General features: G+C 38.3%; 2 protein-coding genes across 3 annotated transcripts in view; both read left to right on the forward strand.

The window, feature by feature from the left end:
• LOC309665723 (uncharacterized protein) overlaps positions 1-23270 on the forward strand; it is a gene marked incomplete at its 5' end in the record, with an annotated part of 320068 nt that overhangs the window by 107284 nt on the left and 189514 nt on the right. The window lies entirely within an intron of this gene.
• SPAM1 (sperm adhesion molecule 1) lies at positions 807-16467 on the forward strand. The gene is made up of 3 exons (XM_082472459.1): positions 807-7228; positions 7709-7798; positions 12596-16467. Exons 1-3 carry the CDS (start codon positions 6272-6274, stop codon positions 13211-13213), a joined length of 1665 nt encoding a protein of 554 aa, XP_082328585.1. The 5' UTR covers positions 807-6271; the 3' UTR covers positions 13214-16467.

Consider the following 23270-nt stretch of genomic DNA (forward strand, 5'->3'; position numbering starts at 1 on the left):
ATAAAATGATGTTCAGAGAGTGATCGATAGTGAGAAGATTTTATGTCTTTTTATGTAAAGAAACAATAAATTTGTGAGGATTTGACAGGACAAAGAGGCTTAGGTTTCAGGCTTTAATTAATAAGGAAATTAAGCAAAGTTTAGGCTTGGGTAGTAAATTATTAAAGAAGGAACAAAGTTTGTTTACATGGGTTACTCAGCCATGAATGACTTATCTGTGGTGATAAGGATGTCTCTATTAGCCTCCTGTTGCAGGGAGGGTACACTTCACAGGGGATATTTATTTCCTGTATTCAGGGAGACAAAGGAGGGTCAAAGTGTCCATGGATGGGATGCTTTTCAAATAACTTTAATTAGAAATAATCAATATGCCACTTTGGCATACTTTGGAGCAGACTGCTTGCCCTGAACTCCAACAGTACTAAGCCCTTTTGCCTGTTTGTACCAGGCAGCTGAGCCACTGTCACCACAGAAGAACCAGGACTGGTCCCAGATTTATGGCGGTGGAATGTTGGGTTGACTGCAAGTCAGGCGTCAGGGAGCTCAGCCTGGGGTCTGACAGGTGGCCTTGCAGGGAGCATCCCTAGGGAAACTACTGTGTTTGTCATTAGCCTCTAGAATTTAGAGACTCTTAAAGGCTTTATTCAATTACTTCGTTTCAGTCATATCTGGGTGTGTCAGGGCCTCATGCTTGGCTCTAGAAGACATACTTGTCTTCTGAGTAATGTTTGAACTCTGGCTTCTGGATGCCACACTTCATTCTTTTGTTTGAACATCTCCATTTTTTTTTTTTTTTTTTTTTTTTTTTGAACATCTCCATTTTAAAGTGTCACCACAAGCCACGATTTGGAGTTTACTGAAATTCCAAGTACATCAAGGTCATTTATTTCATTCACTGGTTAACTCACTCTTCATGCACACATGGGGGACTGACAAAGATTCTCCACTGGACCCTACTAGTCAGGTTCATTGAGCTCTCTTTTTGCCTCGGCCTCAAACCCTGGGTTTCTATAGCCTTCCTTGTAGAGTCCAATTCTAGCAAGAATCCTGCAAAGTCAGTTTACTTATGAATTCCCCATCCTCCCTAGCTGATCCCCCTGGATATGTAAGCAGGTTCCTCATCTGCCACCATCCGCCAAGTGATATCTGATCACCTGGCCTGCATTCAGCAAGGATCCTGCCAGGTGACTTTAGCCAGACTCTCCCCTCACCCCTGATGTCTCCCCTTAGTAATCTCCTACCCACTGACCACCCCCAACCCTCTTTTCTCCTTGGCTATACATTCCCACTTTTCCTTGCTGTATTCAAAACTGAGCCCAGTTCTACACTGAGGTCTGTTTTCCCCTATTGTGGTAGTTTTTCTTCATAAAATTTGTTTTTACTGCTGTCCTGCTCTGGTTTTTCTTTGATAGTTCTGTTGCTTCTGGATGATACATTTTGGTTCTTGTTTGGACATCTTATTTTTAAACTGTCACTATAAGCCATGATTTTGAGTTTACTGAAATTCAAAGTATGTCAAGTTTATTCATTTAATAACTAATTAACTCCTGTGTGTATCTATTGAGTATCAGTTAAGTGGCTTAGAAAGTTGACAATAACCTAACCCTACAATTAAAGGTATGTTACATACATTCTTTTATAAGGCCTCTGGGGTCTTCAAAGATATTTCGGATACAAAAAGTCCTTATAGGCACATTCATATTCTTTCCAAAGGAATTTCTGTCCAAGAATAAGACGAATTACTTTCTTATTTTCAATTAAACACTGTTGGTATTGACCTATATCACGCATTTTCAAAAGCTGAAATATTTATATCTTTCACAACATATAAATATAACTTGCTTAAAGTTTCAATATTTAGAACTCATGTTTAATTATACTGTGATTTTCTAGCTTCTTGGCTGTATTACTTCCTGATAATGTCATGGCACTACACGTCAAACTTTTATTGCATAAAATGAACATGTATAAATTATACCTATGTTCCACTACAGCAATTAAATGAAATTAGATTTTTGGAACTTCTCTTGAGGAAATTTGTTATTTATTTGGCTCTTCTTTTTCTCCTCTCCCCTCTCCCTTCTTACCTTAAGGAAAGGAGCAGAATTCAGAAAATTAGTATTTTCCCATAGCTAACAAATAACAAACATAGCTTTCTTCATTTTGAAAATATGAATTATAATTCATTTCATTAATTCTGTAAGGAGAGATTACCTTTACAATGTATGCTGTACTTCCTTGAAACTGGTGCCTTAAAAGTCCATTCTTTGTCTATATTACACTACAGAAAGCTGTCATTATTTAACAGAATGCATCAAAACAACTGCAATGAGAGTCTGTTTTATCACTGGGTTCTTAAACTCACTTCAAATGCTAATAAAAAATTTATAGCATTCTTATGTTAATTTACCATCCTTGCTAACCCTTTCTGTTAGTAGGCACTTGAATTTGCTGGGATTCAAACACAGATATTCAAACACACACACACACACACACACACACACGCATGCACACACACACACAAAAAAGCCCTTTTCCTCCATCACACAATAATATCTCAAAAGATTAAGTCTTTAATGGACCGGGCAAAGAGCTGCCTTTTCTTACCCAACAGGTTAAATACTGAAGAGCTATTAGATTGTCTGGACCAGTTTCTGAACTACAGACTTCTTAGAGGAAAACTTCTAAATGTGCTTCAAAAGTAAGTTGTCTTTTAAATTTTGTACTGCATAACCTGATAGGAAAAATGAGATATGGCTTTCGGTGAAAAAAATTAGAAGTTCTGTAATGTGCCATGTTTTTAAGGCCAACACTTTGGCTTTGGGAGGTTGTTTAGCATTTATTTGTGCTTGGTAGGGGATACACAGGTTAAGAATTAGCAATTTCTTTAGCCTTGAGGGTCTCCAGCCTGTGCAAAATTTATCGGGGGAAGATACAAAGGTGAGACAAAGTAGGAGAAGGAAACAATAATAAGGAATACTAATGATAATGATAATAATAATAAAGGGAAAGGGGAAGGAAGAGGAGTTCATGGAACACCACCAAAAATGCTATTAACTTAAAATTAAAATTTAAAAAAATTAGTTACTCATAAAATATCATAGCTTATTCTTATTAATAAGAATTGCTCAGGACAATTAAGATCACAGCCAGTCCAAATATGCTCTTTGCTACTCACAAAGCCCTGGGCTTATACTAGTTCCTCTAACTGGGTCTCAGAAGTGAATATTGAGAACCCCTAAGTGTCTGCTGTCTAAATGGAATTCATTTAACTCTTTGACTATAGTCAGAAACCTCTGATCTGTGATTTCTGGATCTTGCCTTTGTACTTGAGACCTAAAAATGTTTCTCTCTGCCTCCTTTCTTTTCTCTCACTTATATATTAACACATCAGTCTCCCAGCTGTCTGTCTACTTACCTGGAGAAATTAAATTCCTCTAGAGCTCTTACCACTGGGACTCAAACCTGCAATCAATTTCAAGTTCAAGTGAGCCTTCCTGGCCTCATGTGCTTTTGACTCTGTTCATTGTCTTGGCTCACACAGATAGCAACTGTCTTGCTTTGTATGAAACAGTGATATTTGAGGAGATTATGTTGATAAGCATCAGGTGGCCCAAAGGCTGTAAGAGTTTTTCTTTTCTCCTTAAACTCCAAAGACTTCAAGAAGGTTTTATTCCACAGAATGAGTCTGAAAGATGCAGGTTCTGGCTCTGTGTCACTGGTTTGTTGTTTTTACATCAGTTTGGGTAAAAGAGTTACATTATGATACATATAAATATACCGATCTTTCTCTTAAAGATGAAACTGGTTTGAGAAAAGAAAAGAGACTTGTAGAAACTACAATCCTTTTTTTTTACCTTTGGTGATTACAACAAGTTTCCTAGGGCTGCTGTAACAAATTGCCATTAACTTGGTGGCTTAAAACAACAGAAATGTATTATCTCACAGTTCTGAAGGCTAGAAGTTCTAAATCAAGGTGTCAGCAGGGCCGTGTTCCCTCTCAAGACTCTAGAAAAGTACCTTTCCTTGTCTTTTCCTAGCTTCTGTTGGCTCCTGGCAATCCTTGACATTCCTTGGCCTGTAGCTGCATTATTTCAGTTTCTGTCTCCATAGTCACAAGGACTTCTTCCCTGTATCTCTGTGTCCTCTCCTCTTCTTATTTGGGTACCAGTCACTAGATTTAGGGCCCAAGCTAAACCCAAGATGATATCATCTTAATATCTTTAACCATTTATATCTTCAAAGACTCTATTTCCAAATAAGGTCATATTCTGAGGTTTGGGGTAGAAGTGCATTTGGAAGGGGGACACTGAAACCCATTACAGTACCTATCCTCCTTTAAATGTCATCAGCTTTATTACTTTTTAAATTTTAAATTCACAATTTTCAAGGATAGAAGTGTCCATTCTTTTTTGAAGATTTCTGTGGGTAGAGATCTTCCCAACAGGTTCATTCTGCCCCAAGGTTTCCTCATATAAAATGATCATGTGGATATTAGGTTTGAATGTTAATTATTTCAATAAGCTTAACCTACTCCTTCCTTGAGATATGGGGACATCTAATCATTTCTTTAGTCCATGTACTTGTCCCACACCCTGCCACGCAGGCATTTGTACTGTTAGTTGGTAGTTAAAAGGAATTAGCTTTTCCTCCAATGTTACTTCAGGTGAAGATTTTCTAGGTCCTAAGTAAGGAAGTTTATAAGGGCTTAAACTGTGAAAATCTTTAGCTCCTTTACATGTTCTAAACATTAGGGGGAAAAAATCCATTGTCTTCAAAGCATGAGACTGTAATGGTTCTTAAGATTTTATTTTATTCTGTCTATGGTGTTCTCTTTAGAGTAATTGCTCCTTCAGCAATGGGAATAAATAGATAATTTGCTATGGTAAGGCCACATGTTCATGGGAAAAGTGGTACAATTCTCATTGTACCCTCATATAGCAGCATGCTACTAATCTAATTAAAATAAATGTTCTAGTTTCCTCCTAGAATCACAGAACATTTAAATATGTTTTCTTGTAGGTAATTTTTGCAACTACCAAATGTTAAATAATACATAGCTTGGGACCTCCCTGGCAATCCAGTGGTTAAGACTTTGCCTTCCAATGCAGGGGGTGCGGGTTTGATCCCTGGTTGGGGAGCTAGGATTCCACATGCCTCCTGGCCAAAAAACCAAAACATAAAACAGAAGCATTATTGTAACGAATTCAATAAAGATCTTAAAAATGGTCCACATCAAAAAAAAAAAAAAAAATACATAGCTTAATTTCTTATCCTTGGCTCAGACTATTTTTATTGTACCACAAAATGCGCCATAACACTTCACATTGTGACCATCAGAAAGACAATACAATCTCAATTATCAAAGATTATAAAAGAATAAAGTGCATATATTGCTTTTATTAAGCTAGGCCAGAACCAATCCTTTTAGTGAAAGATATAAAGTCATAAAATATTTTATTAACTTTAAACATGAGTGTACATTACTTTGAGATATTATGGAGCACTGTTATAAATAACACTTCAGCTTACCCCTCAATAGGAGATTTTGTTTGATTCAATAGTTTCAAGCAAACTTTTGACTTACTACCTCTGGCAGAAGTGACTTTTGCTTCCTCCTGTACCTGCCTCCCTTAAAAAAGAAAAAAAAAGTTGAAATGTCACAATTCTATGAGAGGTTTTTCACCTTTTGGCAGACCACTAAAAAGTGGTCTTTCATGAAATAACGAACTTGAGAGGTTCAACTTGGAATTTATTTTTATTTAACAGTCTTTTGCTAAGGCATTGCTTGGTACAGCATTCTGCACAAGTAGGAAGGCACAAGGAAAACTAGCTGCATTCACTTCTCTGCAGGTTCAATAGTGATTTAGAAAGACGAGACAAATGTCAGCTATTATAGGATTTGTATCATACATAAGAGAAAATAATTTTATTGATTCAAACACAGGAGTCCTCCATCTTCAAACACTGAATTAGACTCCCTGCACTTAAAGTTGAGAACTTGGTAAAGCTTATGATCTCTGTTAAAGAAATGTAGTGTAACAATATGTTCTACATTTCTTTTTTTCCCCGGTTACAGATGAAGCAACTTGCAAAACATTCCTAAAACATGAAGAAGAATATTTAAATGTAAATCATCATTATACCTCTTTATCCATCAAAGTGGGTTCATTCCACTCTCTCTCTTCTGTCTTTATGTCTTGCATCAAATATTAGATAAAGCAAAGTGTGTAGAAGAAATAGGTGCTTTTCATAGTCATTCCTCTTCGTTATGGGCGTGCTAAGGCTTCAACATATCTCCTTTGGGAGCTTTGTTGAGTCCAGTGGAGCACCCCAGGCCGTGTTCACCTTCCTTCTGGTTCCATGTTGTTTGACTCTGGATTTCACAGCACCCCCTCTTACTGCAAATATGTCTTTCCTTTGGGCCTGGAATGCCCCAACTGACCGTTGTGCTAGAAGATTTGACATGCCTCCAGATCTGAACTTCTTCTCTTTAGTAGGAAACCCCCAAAAAGGTGTGACAGGAAAATGTATTACATTATTTTATGCTGATAGACTTGGCTACTATCCTCACATAGATGAAAGAACAGGCAGAAGTGTGTATGGAGGGATCCCCCAGATGGGATCCTTAAAAAAGCATTTGGACAAAGCTAAAAAAGACATTTCCTATTACATGCCAATCAACAACGTGGGCTTGGCTGTCATTGACTGGGAAAACTGGAGGCCTACCTGGGCGAGAAACTGGAAACCTAAAGACGTTTACAGGGATCAGTCTATTGAGTTGGTTCTGCAACAAAATATACAACTTACTTTCCCAGAGGCTGCCAAGATAGCGAAAGTGGAATTTGAAAAGGCAGCAAAGAGTTTCATGCAGGAGACTTTAAAATTGGGAAAATTACTTCGGCCACATCACTTATGGGGTTATTATCTTTTTCCTGACTGTTACAATCATAATTATAACCAACCTAGTTACAACGGAAGTTGCTTGGATATAGAGAAAAGAAGAAACGATGCGCTCGACTGGTTGTGGAAGGAAAGCACTGCCCTTTTCCCATCCATGTATTTGAATAGCAAGTTAAAATCTTCTCCACAAGCTGCCCTCTTTGTTCGTAATCGTGTCCAGGAAGCCATTCGGATGTCTAAAGTAGCCAATGCTAAAAGCCCACTTCCAGTTTTTGTGTATGCCCGTCCAGTTTTTACTGATGTGTCTTTTCAATTCCTTTCTCAGGTAAGAAAATCAAGGTAAGAAGGCTATGGAATATTGTTCACAAATGGTGTTTAGTGGGACTGAACATAATTTTTGAAGGGAGTGAAATTTAGCTTTTAATAACCTTTAGGAATATGCACCCAGGTAGTTCTGCATCATTATATGAATGTAAAATAAGAACATATTTCATTTTTAATGTAATCATGTAATGTCTTAGCAGTCATGGAGAACTGGGTAGTATAGACAATGTATTATCTCAGTTCCTTTCTATTTTTCTTTTATGGGCCTGGTCTCTTGTCAATAGAAGTAATTAAAATAATAGCAGAAAATCTGTATTTTTGTTATAGTAGGGCAGTGGTGGCATAAAAGATAGAAATAAATAGTGGTGAAATATTTAACTAATTATTGTTGGGTCAGCATTCTTGGCTTTGGTGTTATTGTCCTATGTATAACACTTTCATTTTATTCCTCCCTGTTAACTCTTTCTATCACATTTGCCAGGGTGACCTTGTGAATACAATTGGTGAGAGCGTTGCTCTAGGTGCCTCTGGAATTATAATGTGGGGAAGTCTCAACTTAAGCCTAACTAGGGTAAGTTGAATTGATAGGAAATAGATGAAATCATTTCTACTTTTAATGTTTTTGAGGATTGTTGTGGGATTGAATAATAAAATAAGCACTATGTTTGGCACAAAGTAGTAGGTGCTCAATTGATAGTGGCTAAGTCAAGCTATCTTTCATTCATGTGGTTGTGTTGTAAGGCTGTTCTCCAGTGAGGAAACAGAAATTTGGTGAGATAATCGAAATTCCCTAGGCTGCGTGGCTAAGAAGTAACAAAAACAGGACTACAATCTTGGTTTCCTTATGTGGTGTTTGGTGTTTTTTTCTACTATACTGTGCCGTGTCACTTCTCAAAAGAGCTCAACTAGTCAATATGTATTCATTCATTCTTCCATTCACCCAATTACTGTTTATTAAGCACTTATTTATTTATTTATTTAGTCATTTAATGACAGTTTACCATGGGGGCCAACAACTGGGGGCAGGGTGTGGGCAGTTGGGATTTAGTTACTTTTTGAAAATATTACTAAATTGTTCAAAGTTTCCTTAAGGGAGGGGAAAAGGAATCCTTCTTTATTTTCCACAGGTTATATTTAATAGTATCTATTATAAGTAAAATTTTAAGTAAAACTTGTTTTATTAGGAAAAATGTTGGTTTTGTTCTGTATTCATTTTCTGCTAATGCATTTTCTTCCGTTCAAAAAGCCGTTAACTATCATGACCTAAACCTTTTCTCTCTTCCTTTATTTTCATCCTTTTTTAATTCTCCATATGAGGTCTTTATCCTTCACCTCTTCAATCTTCTTGACTCAAAGCATGAGTAAAACTGTCACATGGACACTGCTGAGTTGGAGCTGAACTTTTCCTTCTCTGATGGATGTGGAAATATTAGTGACGTAGGTGTCATGGAGAATGTCTAATGAAGCTCTTGGCCCAGATGTCTTATCCTAGGACCTACAGAGAACAGACTTTATACTCTAAGAACAGATCTTTTGACATCTTGTTCTTCAGATAGACTAGCCATAGTTTTCCTTCATTTATAAAGGTACTTAACTTTGTGAAATTCTTTTAAGATAATCTGAGCCCTCCTACATATTTGGTAGATTCTGTTGTCTCTGGTTTGATCAACAGTAAAGAGAACTAATAAAAAATATAAGTTCAGGGAAAGGTATATGTCCCTTTTGCAAAATCTTCTATATGTCAGAAAATTATTTAAGAATTATAATTCTCCTAAGAATATTCCTAGTTTTTATTAGTTGTTTTCTCAAACCTACAAACTCCTTTCTCAAGGATCCTGTTACTTCTACGATAGAACAATTTATAAATTCCCCATACTATTTCCTTTTTTTTAAATTTTCAGAATTGAGAACTCTACCCTTACTCTGATGAGGAATGAATCAGGCATTCTCCAATTAGTAGGATGGCATGGCATACTACTTGTCACATTTTTTTTTTAATTGCACTTTAATCTTAGATTCATGTACTTCTACCATGACTCTCAAATCACCTTCAGTATTATTCATACAGGGACAGTCCTTCAACTTTAATGTGATGATTTTCTATTTAATGACACTGCCTTGAAATTGTTCCCTGTGAACTCTGTTCTGTATATTTCTGCTACTTTTCCCAATTTATGATCATTTTGAATGTTAATTCTGTCATTATTCCTCTTTTTTCTATGTCATTTGAAATCAATAGAGTCATGGATTACTTGTGTTTCCTGATTCACTGACAACTCGAGACAACGGTAATTGCAGGTTTACTTGCAATGACTGAACTGATTTAAAACAATTTAAAACAATTGTTATCAAATGTAGGCAAACCATTTCCTTCCATTCCATCTTATTAGATCCAATGGCGTGACAGAGCCAGCTTCTACTGGTCCCAGCTCATGAGACCTGATTGTTAAATATTCAGAAATTCTGTGAACTGTTAAACACAGCCATTATTAAAAATTAAATTATAAAAGCTCAGAATAAAATTAAGTATGTTAAAAACAGAAAGTATTGATAACAAATACTCAAAATGTATCAATTATTTACTTTATTTTACTATTATCCATACTTTTGAGGTTACTTACACCTATTGTATCTGTCTAAGTGGAAATGGTATTGTGTAATGGTGTGCTACTTCACACCATACTGCCATAATGGTGGGGTAATTGATTCCCAATTCTGCACTCAGTGATGTCAGGTTGGTAGCTTAAAATTGGCCATGGTAGGAGTATTTACACCATGGATACTGACAAATGCTATAAACTAGGCTTTATCTCTTCGAGAAACAGTTTTAGATCCTTCCAAAGACTGCATCTTGTATAGGCTAATGATGCTCAAAACATTCACATCCCTTTACTCCTCTTCCTGCCTAGTTCTTGTCTCTGTAGGCAATTCCAATGTCATCTGATCTTGGTATAAATTCTCATATATCCTTGGCACCGGTGATACTGTGTTGAAGAATATTGACATAGTCCCTGCCTTCATGAAGCTTATGTTAAAGTTGGAGGGATAGAAACAATATAAAACAATAAAAATATTCGATGTGATAAATTCTATGCAGAAAATTAAAATAGAGAGCTGTAAGAAAGTAGACTGGAAAGGTGTCTGAGAAGGGTCTTGTCTAATTAAAGCTGTGATCTGAATAACAAGATGGAGTCAACCATGTTAAAAATGAGAGGAAAGAGCATTCTGGGCAGAGGGAACAGTAAGTGCAGTTTGAAATGAACCTGCCACCCCTGTGAAACAATTAGTATATCTAAGGCCGAGTGGGTAAGGGAGAGTTGTACAAAAGCAAGGAGAGGTTACACCCCATCAGGCTGTATACAAGTTGAGAGAAGTTGAATTGTATAATAAACACCATGTAAAGCTATTGGAGGGTTAAGAAGAGGTTTTCTATTGGTACCATAAAAATTGCAACAAACAGTGGTTTAAACAGCAGAAAATTATTATCTTACAGTTCAGTAGTTCAGAAGTCCAATATGGATCTTAATGCTGTAAAATCAAGATGTCAGCAGGGTTGCATTCCTTTCTACAGAAAGACCCTCATTTGCTCATTTGGGTTGTTGGCAGAATTCATTTCCTTGTGTTTATAGCATCAAGATCTCTATTTTCTGACTGGCTGTGGCTAAGGCGATTTCCAGCTTCAAGAGGTCACTGCATTCTTTCCCTTTTGGCCTTCTCCTCTATCTTCAAAGCCAGCAATGCCGGGTTGAGTCTCCCTTACCTTTGAATTTGTCTTCCTTCTTCCAGCTCATTTTAAAAATCCAAGCTACATTTTTAAGGACCTGTGACTGAGCCCATCCAGATAATTCAGGATAACCTCCCCGTCTCAAGATCCATACCCTTAATCATATCTGGAAAGTCCCTTTTGCCATGTAAAGTAACACAGTCACCGGCTGCCCTGGTGGCGCAGTGGTTGAGAATCTGCCTGCTAATGCAGGGAACACGGGTTCGAGCCCTGGTCTGGGAGGATCCCACATGCCCCGGAGCGGCTGGGCCCGTGAACCACAATTCCTGAGCCTGCGCGTCTGGAGCCTGTGCTCCGCAACAAGAGAGGCCGCGATAGTGAGAGGCCCGCGCACCGCGATGAAGAGTGGCCCCCGCTTGCCACAGCTAGTGAAAGCCCTCGCACAGAAACGAAGACCCAACATAGCCATAAATTAAAAATAAATAAATTAATTAAAAAAAAAAAAAAAAAAAGTAACACAGTCACAAGTTCCGTGGGACTGGGGTATGGACATCCTTGGAAGGCCCTTGTTCTGCCTACCGCCGATGGCTACCACCTCAAGGAAGGCAACAGGAAGTAGATCCAAGTGGAAGCTGCTGAGGTTCCTCAACTTGCCTGCCCACCCCCCCACCACTTCCTTTGATCTTTTACTGAAGGACTAGCACAGCCAACTCACTCCATGGGACTGCTGATCATGAAAGCAAGCAACTACCTTCTACGTTCTGAGAAGGACGGAGTCCCAGTTTTAGAAAGTATCAGTTTCAAGATGAATCATTTTAGTTACTCATCACTCATACTCTGCCAAATAAGTATATCTGTAAAAGAGCTGTCATAATTCGCCCATACTTGAATTATACATAACATTTAATGTATACTCAGTTGAACCCGTTTAGTTGTTTTGAGCTAGCAATTTAGAAACCACTCTTTCCAATGCCTGAACTTGTCTGACAAATGTGATACTTATTACATTTATTTGTACTTTATATTATTTATACATTGAGGGCTAACCAATGATATGGGGCCCTGTGTTAGCCCTTTTATGTACTTTCTATCTCTTCATCTTCACAACAACCCTATGAAGTAGGTGCTATAATTATCCTTATTGTATGATGATGAAGCTGAAACACAGCCAGATGAATTAATTTGTCCAAGGTCACCCAGATAGGAAACTAAGACTTTGAACGCTTAAGAGATTCCCAAGCTCACACAGCTAGCCATTAATGGAACTGTAACTCCAATCCGGACAGATGGACTCCAGAGCCCATGCTCTAATCCCTCCACCCGCACTGTACCATTCTGCCCCTTCCACCCCCATTAGTTTATGAATTATTGAGGAAGACCGAGGCTAGGGTATACTAAACCTCAACTGGTCAATTATTTAGTGACATGAAATGGCATGTGAAACTTACAAATGTTACAAAAAACTGTTGGAATAGTCTTGCTTGTCAAAGTAAAAAAAGATAAAACATTTCCTACACTTAGTGGTTCTGGGTTTTTTGTGTGTGTGTGTGTGTGTGCTTCCTTAGAAATTGCTTAATGTAGTGAATTAATTCACATATGAACCAACTTGGATGTTAATAATCTGATCTTCATATAATTTTACAGCAATCTTGCATGAACCTAGGCAATTACATGAAGACTACACTGAATCCTTACATAATCAACGTCACCTTAGCAGCCAAAATGTGTAGCCAAGCACTTTGCCAAAAGCGAGGAGTGTGTACAAGGAAATACTGGAATTCAAGCAACTATCTTCACCTGAACCCAAAGAATTTTGCTATTCAAACTGGGAAAAGTGGAAAATACACAGTACATGGGAAACCCACCCTCAAAGACCTGCAACAATTTTCCAAAAAATTTTCCTGCAGTTGTTATGCCAACATCCGCTGTAAGAAGAGAGTTGATATAAAAAACATTCATACTATTAATGTATGTATTGCTGAAGATGTTTGCGTAGATGGCTTTCTAAACTTAAAACCCAGGAGTCATTCTTCTAGCTGGAAAGAGATATCTTCTACCACTTTCAGCAATATCTCATTCTCCACACCAACGGTCACGGTGTCTCCATGTGTTCCTGGGAAAGATCTCCGTGGGTGCCTCAAAGTCACGTGTTCAGTGGAAGCCCTCTCCAACAACACCCAAGGGGGCTGTCATAGTGTTAAATGGAAAAACACTTCCAGTCAGTTACATATTCAAAACAAGAAAAATGAAACAACCTATTAAAGTACAAATTCAGTGCTTATTAGGCTTCCTGTCTACATTCTTTGTGTTTTTATATTTTTTACATTTTATTTTTAAATTAATTAATTATTTTTTGGCTGTGTTGGGTCTTCGTTGCTGCGCGCGGGGGGGAGCGGGGGCTACTCTTCGTTGCTGTGTGCGGGCTTCTCATTGCGGTAGTTTCTCTTGTTGAGGAGCACGGGCTCTAGGCACACGGGCTTCAGTAGTTGTGACTCGCGGGCTCCAGAGCGCAGGCACAGTAGTTGTGGTGCACGGGCCCAGTTGCTCTGCCCACGTGGGATCTTCCTGGACCAGGGCTCGAACCCATGTCCCGTGCATTGGCAGGCAGACTCCCAGCCCCTGCGCCACCAGGGAAGTCCCTTACATTTTTATATTTAATAGTTTCGCTAGCTTATTTTTTTAGGCAAGTGATGATACCTATATATTTTAAGTTTTATATTTGAAATGTGAATCAAAACTCATGGCCAAGAGAGTATTTTAATTTTTTGAGCAAAGATTGCTTTTTCATGATCAAATTGAACTTGGATTTATTATTGACTGATAAACAAGGAATTGTGACCAATGCCTTTAATTTTCAAAATCATAGTGAGGGCAGTGTTATTACTAAATCCATTGATACTACATTTCACTTTTGAAATTCAAAGTAGACTCTTGATAAATAAGATAGCATAGAATTTGCTTTGTAAGATGATATCCAATTTTGTATTTTCTAATTGCCATGTGTATAGCAGATATTTCACAAACCGTGAATGTGTATATACTAAGAGGTACCTATTATATTCTTGGTTCTACCGAAGACTGATTGTGAGGCCTATAATATTTAGAGGCCTAGTGTTCTTCTGATAAAAGTGAAGATTTGAATAATGCCAATTTATTGTAAGTGAATGTCTTTATAAGTAGTTTTTAATATGTAATAAAAGTGTCAAGAAAGTATTAAATGCAATATCTTTTAAAATGTAATATTCTAAGCGTACTAGTCTGTCTCAAGCATGTAACTATGGTTTTTAGCTATTTCATCTTGATAATTTGTTCAAGTTGTGTTTTATAAAAAGGTAACCTTTAAAAAGTGATTAACCCATCAACTTTTGTACATGGTTTAATATGTCTTCAGAATTCATATATGAAAATTCTAATTTTCTTTTCATTCTTGATTGTCAAATTTGACAATCTTGTGTACCTAAAAATCCTTATTTTATCTAAGCATTCACATCCTTCATATAGCATTTATTGAGTGTTTATTCTTTGCCAGGCTCAATATTAAGTGTCACAGATTCAAGGTGAAGTAGCATGCTTCTTGCCATCAGTGAGTTTGTTGCATATTTGAAGAAGACAGACGTCAAAAGTGGAAACTTACAACATAATGTGTGAGAAGTGCTATAATATAGTTCAGCATGCTCTGGCATACAAACAAGAATCTGAGGGTGTCAGAGAAGGATTTCAAAGATGTCATGAAAGAGATGATGTGTCTATTGCCTTGAAGGCTGAATAGCAGTTAGCTCACATGGAGACACGAGACAAAAGGAACTTCGGTAGGACAGAATACTGAGTGTGGTTTTAGAATGGTATTCAGTAGATGATGGCCAAATGATGTACTGAAGCCTTTTGTAAACCATACTAAGAAGTTTGGACTTTACAAGGAAGATGCTCCCAAACTTGTTGACCTGCTCCATTTTTTTTTCCATGCACATATATCACAGCATGATATATTTCTCTATTTTTACTTCCCATCACCTTCGTATAATGTAAACATCATAGGGACAGGTGTTTGGTCTATTTTTCTTGCTGCTGTATCCACAGTGTAATGAATAGCATCTGAGACTTAGTACGTGCCCACTAAATATTTGCTGAACAAATAAAAGCCAATGGGGAGCCACTAAAGAATTTTAAGTGTGGGAGTTGTCATAACCACTTGGATCCTCTCAAACTAATGCTACCCTTTTCCTTAGTTCTGCCCTTTTCCTTAGTTCTGCCCTTCATTCTCTGCTCCAATTATGAGTCTACTGTCAAAGCCATGTTTTCATAAGTAAGCCACAAAATGAGACAATTTGGTAATGATCTGGGAAGGATGCTACGTATGAACTAGTTTCCTCAGTATACATAAATGGCTGTCAGGTGACTGGGAGTTAGAAAGAATGGAGACAGCAAGGTGAATTGGAAAAGGCATGGATTTTGGAGTTGGACAGTTATAAGGGCAACTTCCAACATTTACTAGCTATACGAGCCTGAGAAAGGTAACTCGGCTCAGCTTCTATTCTAATAAAATGGCGATAATATATATCTTTTAGGGTTCTTGAGAGGATTGACTCATATAATACATGGAAAGAGTTAGCCTTAGAAATAACACAGTAAATGTCTGTGGGAAAGGGATGGATACGTTTTTACTGGGTATGGAAGATGTCTGTATTACTGTTGTTGGATGGAAAGTCAAAACAGTAGACCTCTGTCATGGCAGACTTGGCCATGAACCCCGTAAGAAAAGAGGCCACTAAATAGAAAAAGAGACTTGGCAGGAATATTTTGTGTAATACACAACTTTGTATATGGTTAGGTTTGCAGGGGCAAAGTTGTGTTTCCGTTTAGATCAAGTATTTTTGCCAGGGATCATGCTTGTATCTGAAATACAAAGAGAATAGTACAGTATCCCTGCTCTTCATGAACTTGCACACTGGTGGGGCTGCTAGGCATGTAAACAGAAGTTGTCCATAGACGCAGCACATACATAAAGTATAAAAACTGAAGCGCTATAAGAACACAGGTTCATCTAACTGAGTACTAAAGGAATTGAGTAATTTAGTTTCAAAAGATATGAAATTAGTTTGTTAGATGCAGATGGCATCTCTAAACTCTCAAGTATCATACAAAACCTGTCTCCCTGGCTTCCCTGGTGGCGCAGTGGTTGAGAATCTGCCTGCCAATGCAGGGGACACGGGTTCGAGCCCTGGTCTGGGAGGATCCCACATGCCGTGGAGCAGCTGGGCCCGTGAGCCACAATTACTGAGCCTGCGCGTCTGGAGCCTGTGCTCCGCAACAAGAGAGGCCGCGATAGTGAGAGGCCCGCACACCGCGATGAAGAGGGGCCCCCGCTTGCCGCAACTAGAGAAAGCCCTCGCACAGAAACGAAGACCCAACACAGCCATAAATAAATTAAAAAAAAAAAAAAAAAAAATCTTCCAACACACAAAAGCCCAGGACCAGATGGCTTCACAGGCGAATTCTATCAAACAAAAAAAAAACCCGTTTCCCTCCCAGAAGAGGGCTCAGTTCCAAAGTTATTAGAGAGAATATATGCTTTTATTTTTGAAAGTGAATTTGAATGGAGAATAGATATAAAATAGACCATTGGATTTATTGTATAGATATATTCAATATTGTGGGAAGTAAACAGACATTCACTAAGAGATGTTGAAAAATGATTTAAGGTTATGTGCTAAGTAGTAATGAAGACATGAGAAGTGGTGTTAAAAAAAAGCTCTTGGCAGTGAACTTTGGATAAATATATCCATTTAGGAAAATTAACTGTTGGATTCTTAATCTATGCAAACATTATGCAAACACAAAAATGACTAACAGGAAAATGACAGCCCACAGGAATATATAGGACAAAATGAAAAGCAGAAGGCACGAAAAGAGAAATCTTTCCAAAATGCTGACCTTTATTTGGTAATGTAGTAGTAATTTAAAAAATTCACTTCTCAAGTTTTTTAATAAATTGGTTGCTGGCAAATTAATTGATCTTTAGAAGGCGTCTAACCCACTATTGAGGAAGAGGACAGTTAGGCACATACTACTGTTGTGTGACTAGATATTTGAGGACTGTGAGGGTATTTACTTGCCATGTAACTTCACACTGCAATGTTAGAGCGATTTCTGGCCTGTATTCTTCCCACCCCACTTCCAGATAACCTTAGGAAACACACAACCACGTGCTTGGGATCCTAGACATAGCACAATTCCTGGCACAGAATAGGTGCTCAAGAAAAAGTTGAAAAAATGTTGCAATGATTACTGAATATAATTACTATGGACTAAAAGTGAATTTGATACATTTCTTTTTTTTGTTTTTTATAAATTTATTTATTTATTTATTTTTGGCTGTGTTGGGTCTTCGTTTCTGTGCGAGGGCCTTCTCTAGTTGCGGCAAGCAGGGGCCACTCTTCATTGCGGTGCGCGGGCCTCTCACTGTCGTGGCCTCTCTTGTTGCGGGGCACCGGCTCCAGACGCGCAGGCTCAGTAGTTGTGGCTCACGGGCCTAGTTGCTCCACGGCATGTGGGATCTTCCCAGACCAGGGCTCAAACCCGTGTCCCCTGCATTGGCAGGCAGATTCTCAACCGCTGCGCCACCAGGGAAGCCCCCTTGATACATTTGTAATTCAGTTGGTTAGCTACCATTTTTTTTTCTTTGTTGGAAGGGTATCTATTTTGAAAACACTTCATTTAAAATTATTTTTCACTTTGGACATGCTCCCCACCACTCTTCTCTGTTTCTTTGGGTACATGCTGAAAATGATCTTACTCCTAAATTCCTGTTTAATAATAATAGTAATAATCATTTATTTTCTGCATATTTGGATGTTTTGACATCTTAAAACGCCTTTCTGGCAGGGAGGGACTGCCCCTTCCAGGGTTAGCTGATTCTTAGAGATAACAAAAGACATGCTATTTGATATGGAAACTAACCAATCCAGAGTCCTACCTCCTCTATCTGGCCTCTACACACCAGGAGGCAATATTCCTCTGCCTTAAGCATCCCAGGGCCAAGTCCCAGGCAACTAGAGAGCACCTCTATAGCCCTGATGGGGTTCTGGACACACTACCCCAAATACGGCACCTTGGTTATTGAATATTTTAAGTTGAAGGAGTTTTGAGAAAACGGCAGGAGCCGGAAGGTCACTTTAACCCCCTCCCCACCTCACCCTTCTTCCCCGAAACAGATCATAAGACCCTCATGTGAAAGGTGTCCTCTGTGGATCTGGAGGAAAGAAGCAGACTTTTCTCTGAAGACAAAGGGATGCCAAGAAGAATCAAACCAACAGGCCTTGCTAAGTTTCCCCAGTTCCCTACAATTACGTCATACTCCTTAACCTATCATCTTTCTCCCCTACTGCCCCCCTTCATCCAATCTAGAATAAAAATACACAGGTCGAACTGTTTTCTTTGGGTCTTCATATTTTTAATGAAGGCTCTGGTGTCCCATAAAACTTATATTAAATAAATTTATATGCTTTTCTTCTGTTAATCTGCCTTTGTCAGTTTAATTTTCAGACCCAACTAAGGACCCTAAGAGTGTCAAAGAGAATGTTTTCCTCCCTGTAGCTCAAAGCCTGCTGAAATTATTCAGATGAGCCAGTCTTAAACTGTTCACCCTCCCCTGCCTTGCCTTCCCCAAGGAGACACCAATAAAGGCTGCTGGCTGGCGTAGGTTCTCCCCTGCTTCTGCATCCTGTCCAAAACCTGGTGTTCCTCACGTGATCCTCTGTGTAACCATTCAGTCACCTTTATAAATTAACACTCACAGGGCTTTCCTGGTGGCTCAGTGGTTAAGAATCCGCCTGCCAATGCAGGAGACACGGGTTCAAGCCCTGATCCGGGAAGATCCCACATGCCACAGAGCAACTAAGCCCGTGCGCCACAACTACTGACCCTGCGCTCTACAGCCTGCAGGCCACAACTACTGAGCCCGCATGCCACAACTACTGAAGCCTGTGTGCCTAGAGCCTGTGCTCCACAATGAGAAGCCACTGCAGTGAGAAGCCTGTGCACCACAGAACAAATGAAAAAGCAAAACTGCTTTTCCCTTTGTTAATACTTTGTTCTTCTGTAATAAGTTCATACGTCTACATGTTAGCTGAAATGAACAATATGCCCATTTTAAAGTGTGTTTTCTAGACTAGTTAACTTGGAAAGGAGCATCTCTCATGGAGAGGTTGTTTTGGAGGGAACTTTTTGAATTACTACACCCAGTGAATGGCAGTTTCCTTTGACCTTGACAAACTGCAATCTCAACCATGGGTCTAGGATTGATATTTCAGGACTCAGCAGCTTGCTTGTCAGTGACCCCAGCTTAGAGTAGTGAGACTCACATGATCTGTTTCACATGCAAAACTGCCAGGATTGTTTCAACACAATCATCCTGCAAAAGATACTGACGTTTTGATGACACTGAAATTTGATATGGAGTGGTTAATCACTGGAATGTGAAAACCCATCAACAAAAACCATCAATAAAATTGAGAACCTGAATAGTTCTCTTTTCTCCTCTGCTTGCCATCAGAGAGAGAGGGAAGGAAGGAGTTGGGGGGATAGTGCGTGGGAGAGAAGAAAATAAAAGGAGAGAACGATAAGGAAAAAGAACTAGAATTCTTTGCATTCTGTGATTCCATTGAGGACTCTAATTTGCACAGGATTGAAAAGAACATCTGATGCAGACACAATTAGCCTTCAACTCCCTGTAAAAGCCAAGAGTGGTTGTCCTTGAATGCCCTACTTGGGCTCACCTGAACAAATGTCACTGCCTCCTCCTTCTCCCCTTGCCTCAGACTTCCTTTAAGAAGCAACAGTGATGAAGTTACAAAGCAGTAGCACTGTTTGGAATGTGCCAAATCCACAGTGGGCTATATACCTACAGGTTGTGGTACAAAGTCACTAAGATTTTAAAAGTACTCCAAAGAAGACATACAGATGGCCAACAAACACATGAAAGGATGCTCAACATCACTAACCATCAGAGAAATGCAAGTCAAAACTACAATGAGGTATCACCTCACACCAGTCCAAATGGCCATCATCAAAAAATCTACAAACAGTAAATGCTGGAGAGGGTGTGGAGAAAAGGGAACCCTCTTGCACTGTTTGTGGGAATGTAAATTGATACAGCCACTATGGAGAACAGTATGGAGGTTCCTTATAATAATAGAACTACCATATGACCCAGCAATCCCACTACTGGGCATATACCCTGAGAAAACCATAATTCAAAAAGAGTCATTGGGGCTTCCCTGGTGGCGCAGTGGTTGAGAATCTGCCTGCCAATGCAGGGGACACGGGTTCGAGCCCTGGTCTGGGAAGATCCCACATACCACGGAGCAGCTAGGCCCGTGAGCCACAAATACTGAGCCTGCGCGTCTGGACCTTGTGCTCCGCAACAAGAGAGGCCGCGACAGTGAGAGGCCCGTGCACCGCGATGAAGAGTGGCCCCCACTTGCCACAACTAGAGAAAGCCCTCGCACAGAAACGAAGACCCAACACAGCCAAAAATAAATAAATAAATAAACTAAAAAAAAAAAAAAAAAGAGTCATGCACCCCAGTGTTCATTGCAGCTCTATTTACAATAGCCAGGACATGGAAGCAATCTAAGTGTCCATTAACAGATGAATGGATAAAGAAGGTGTGGCCCATATATACAATGGAATATTACTCAGCCATATAAAGGAACAAAATGGTGTCATTTACAGAGATGTGGATAGACCTAGAGACTGTCATACAGTCAGAAAGAAAAAAACAGATATCGTATAATATCGTTTATACGTGGAATCTAGAAAAATGGTATAGATGAACTTATTTGCAAAGCAGAAATAGAGGCAGATGTAGAGAACAAACCTACGGATACCAAGGGGGGTAGGGGGGTGGGATGAATTTGGAGATTGAAATGGACATATATACACTATTGATACTATGATAGATAGATAACTAATGAGAACCTACTGTATAGCACAGGGAACTCTACTCAGTGCTCTGTGGTGACCTAAATCGGAAGGAAATCTAAAGAGTGGATATATGTATACGTATAATGGATTCACTTTGCTGTACAGCAGAAACTAACACAACATTGTAAAGCAACTATACTCCAGTAAAAATTTTTTAAAAAAAGCAAACTCTTTGAGGCCTTGTATGTCCTGTGAGGAAAAAGGAACATGTTTTGTTTGTTACAGAACTTCTCTCTTTATGTCTAAACTTTGTTTAATATTTGAGTTAAGATAGAGCTGCAAAACTAACCAAGATGATTCAAAGTCTTATTTTACATTTTTAAGCTCCAATAATTTTTTTTTTAAATGGAAACATGTATAGTCTTATATTGGTTTAAAAATCTTTTTTATTCTTTTAAAGTTATTGATGCTCATGGTAAAATAATACAAAGTTACACAGTGGAAAATTAAAAGTCCTCTTCCCTTACCAGAGATAACTCCTGGTTATGGTTTCTTTATATAATTCGAGAAATTTCCAGGGAGTAAGGAAGCGAATGTGTGTGTATGTTGCTAAAAGGTAAACGGAGGCATATGAACAATTTAAAGAGTTTATTTGAGCCAAAATCAATTAGAATCCAAGAGTACCAGCCTTGAAGTGTTTAGGGGCGCCCTGCCGACAGGAATCAGGGGACTTATATAGAGAAAGTGCGGAAGCAAAGAAAGGAAATATTTGATTGATTAGAGCTTAATACCTAGTTGGCTGTTTGTGATTGGTTGTCCTTAGTGTCTTGATGTTGTAACACTGAGGCACTTACAGGCTTAGATTTTTGGTTTGCTTATGTACGTTAAGAACCACCTTAGTCTAACAGCCTCCTTGTTTAATTAATTTAACAGTATATTTAGCACAAATTGGGCTATGGTCCATAATCATCTATAGCGTGCTCTCCCACGTGACAATATATTTTGGGTGTCTGGCCACACCAGGACATTTTGTAATGACCACATTGTACTCCACAATACCACAACATGACAATTTTTTTAGAAAGTTCTTATTGATGGACATTTCATTTTCTGGAGTTTTTTTCCCAGCTCTATCAAAAATGTTGTAGTTAGCACCTGTGTACATGTATGTCTTGGCATGCTTTTGCCAGGATGAAATGGAATGGCTAACACAAAGGATATATACATTTCAGCTTAGAGAGATATTGCAAAATTTTCTTCTAAAAGTTTGTTCCTATTAATGATTGTACCAACGGTGAATGGGAGGGCCAATTTTCCTTACCAACACTGGGCATTATCAAATTCTGTATTGTTCATCCATAAGTGAAAATGCCATCCTGGTTTAAGAACTTGGTTCTTACGTAGTAAAGAATATATTTTTTCATAGTTTGTTAAAGGGTATTCTTTTTTTCTTGCCAAGACTTTTTTTTTTTTTAAAGAATAAACCTTGTTTTGTTTCTCATGTATGCTCAAAGCCTATTTTTAGGAGATTGTTGCCATTTCTGAAAATTAAGATATACCATTTCAGATATCAACAGGTTATAATATGAAACAGGAAACCAAAGACCAGGTTTAAAAAGAACATTTTATTTCTTCTGCTTCTTATTTCTTAACGTGGCATTCAGCTTTGATTATCACTGTTATATTTTTAAAGTACATCGGTCACTAGGAGTTACCAATTCATTTATCTACTGAGTCTCATTGTTTTCATGCAGCCATAAAGCCTCATAAAATTTTGGCAAATAATTATTTTATAAGAGATATCCTTTAAAGAAAATTCTAATAGTTTTTCATGGGAAGCCCAATCCTTGGTCATAAGATATAGGGAAAGAACAAACCAATCCCAGTTTAGCCATCTGCAAATTGTTGACCTTGGGCTAGATATTTACATTCTCTGAGTTTGTTCCCTTACCTTGGAAGGCCAGCTGTTGAGAAGATTAGAGAAAATAAACAGAAATCAGCACAGTGCTTGTCATAAAAATGGTAGGCACTGGACAGATAGTGATCATCATTTATCTGAAGCCTTTATATACTTTCCAGAGTATTCCCTCTGATAGACGACTTAGAGTTGAAATTTGAAACCTAAAATCGGTTTTAAAATTTTCAGTTTGAGGAATAGGGTAAGTAAAATGTATTTATAGTTGTTCTTTACTTAAAAGGCGTAAATATGTTTAATTTGACTGAAAACCAGAAAATGTCTATTTCTAGTACAATGTGCTATCACACGGATGCACAAATATTATCAGAAAAAAATTTATACCTTCAGATGCCTGGGATGATACACATGTAATTAGAGCCCATAAAATTTCAACACATTGTGTTAATACAACTTTGTTTACTTATTTGATTTCCAATC

The sequence above is a fragment of the Balaenoptera physalus genome, assembly GCF_965194825.1.
Source record: "Balaenoptera physalus genome assembly, chromosome: 8".
NCBI classification, from domain to species: Eukaryota; Metazoa; Chordata; class Mammalia; order Artiodactyla; family Balaenopteridae; genus Balaenoptera; species Balaenoptera physalus.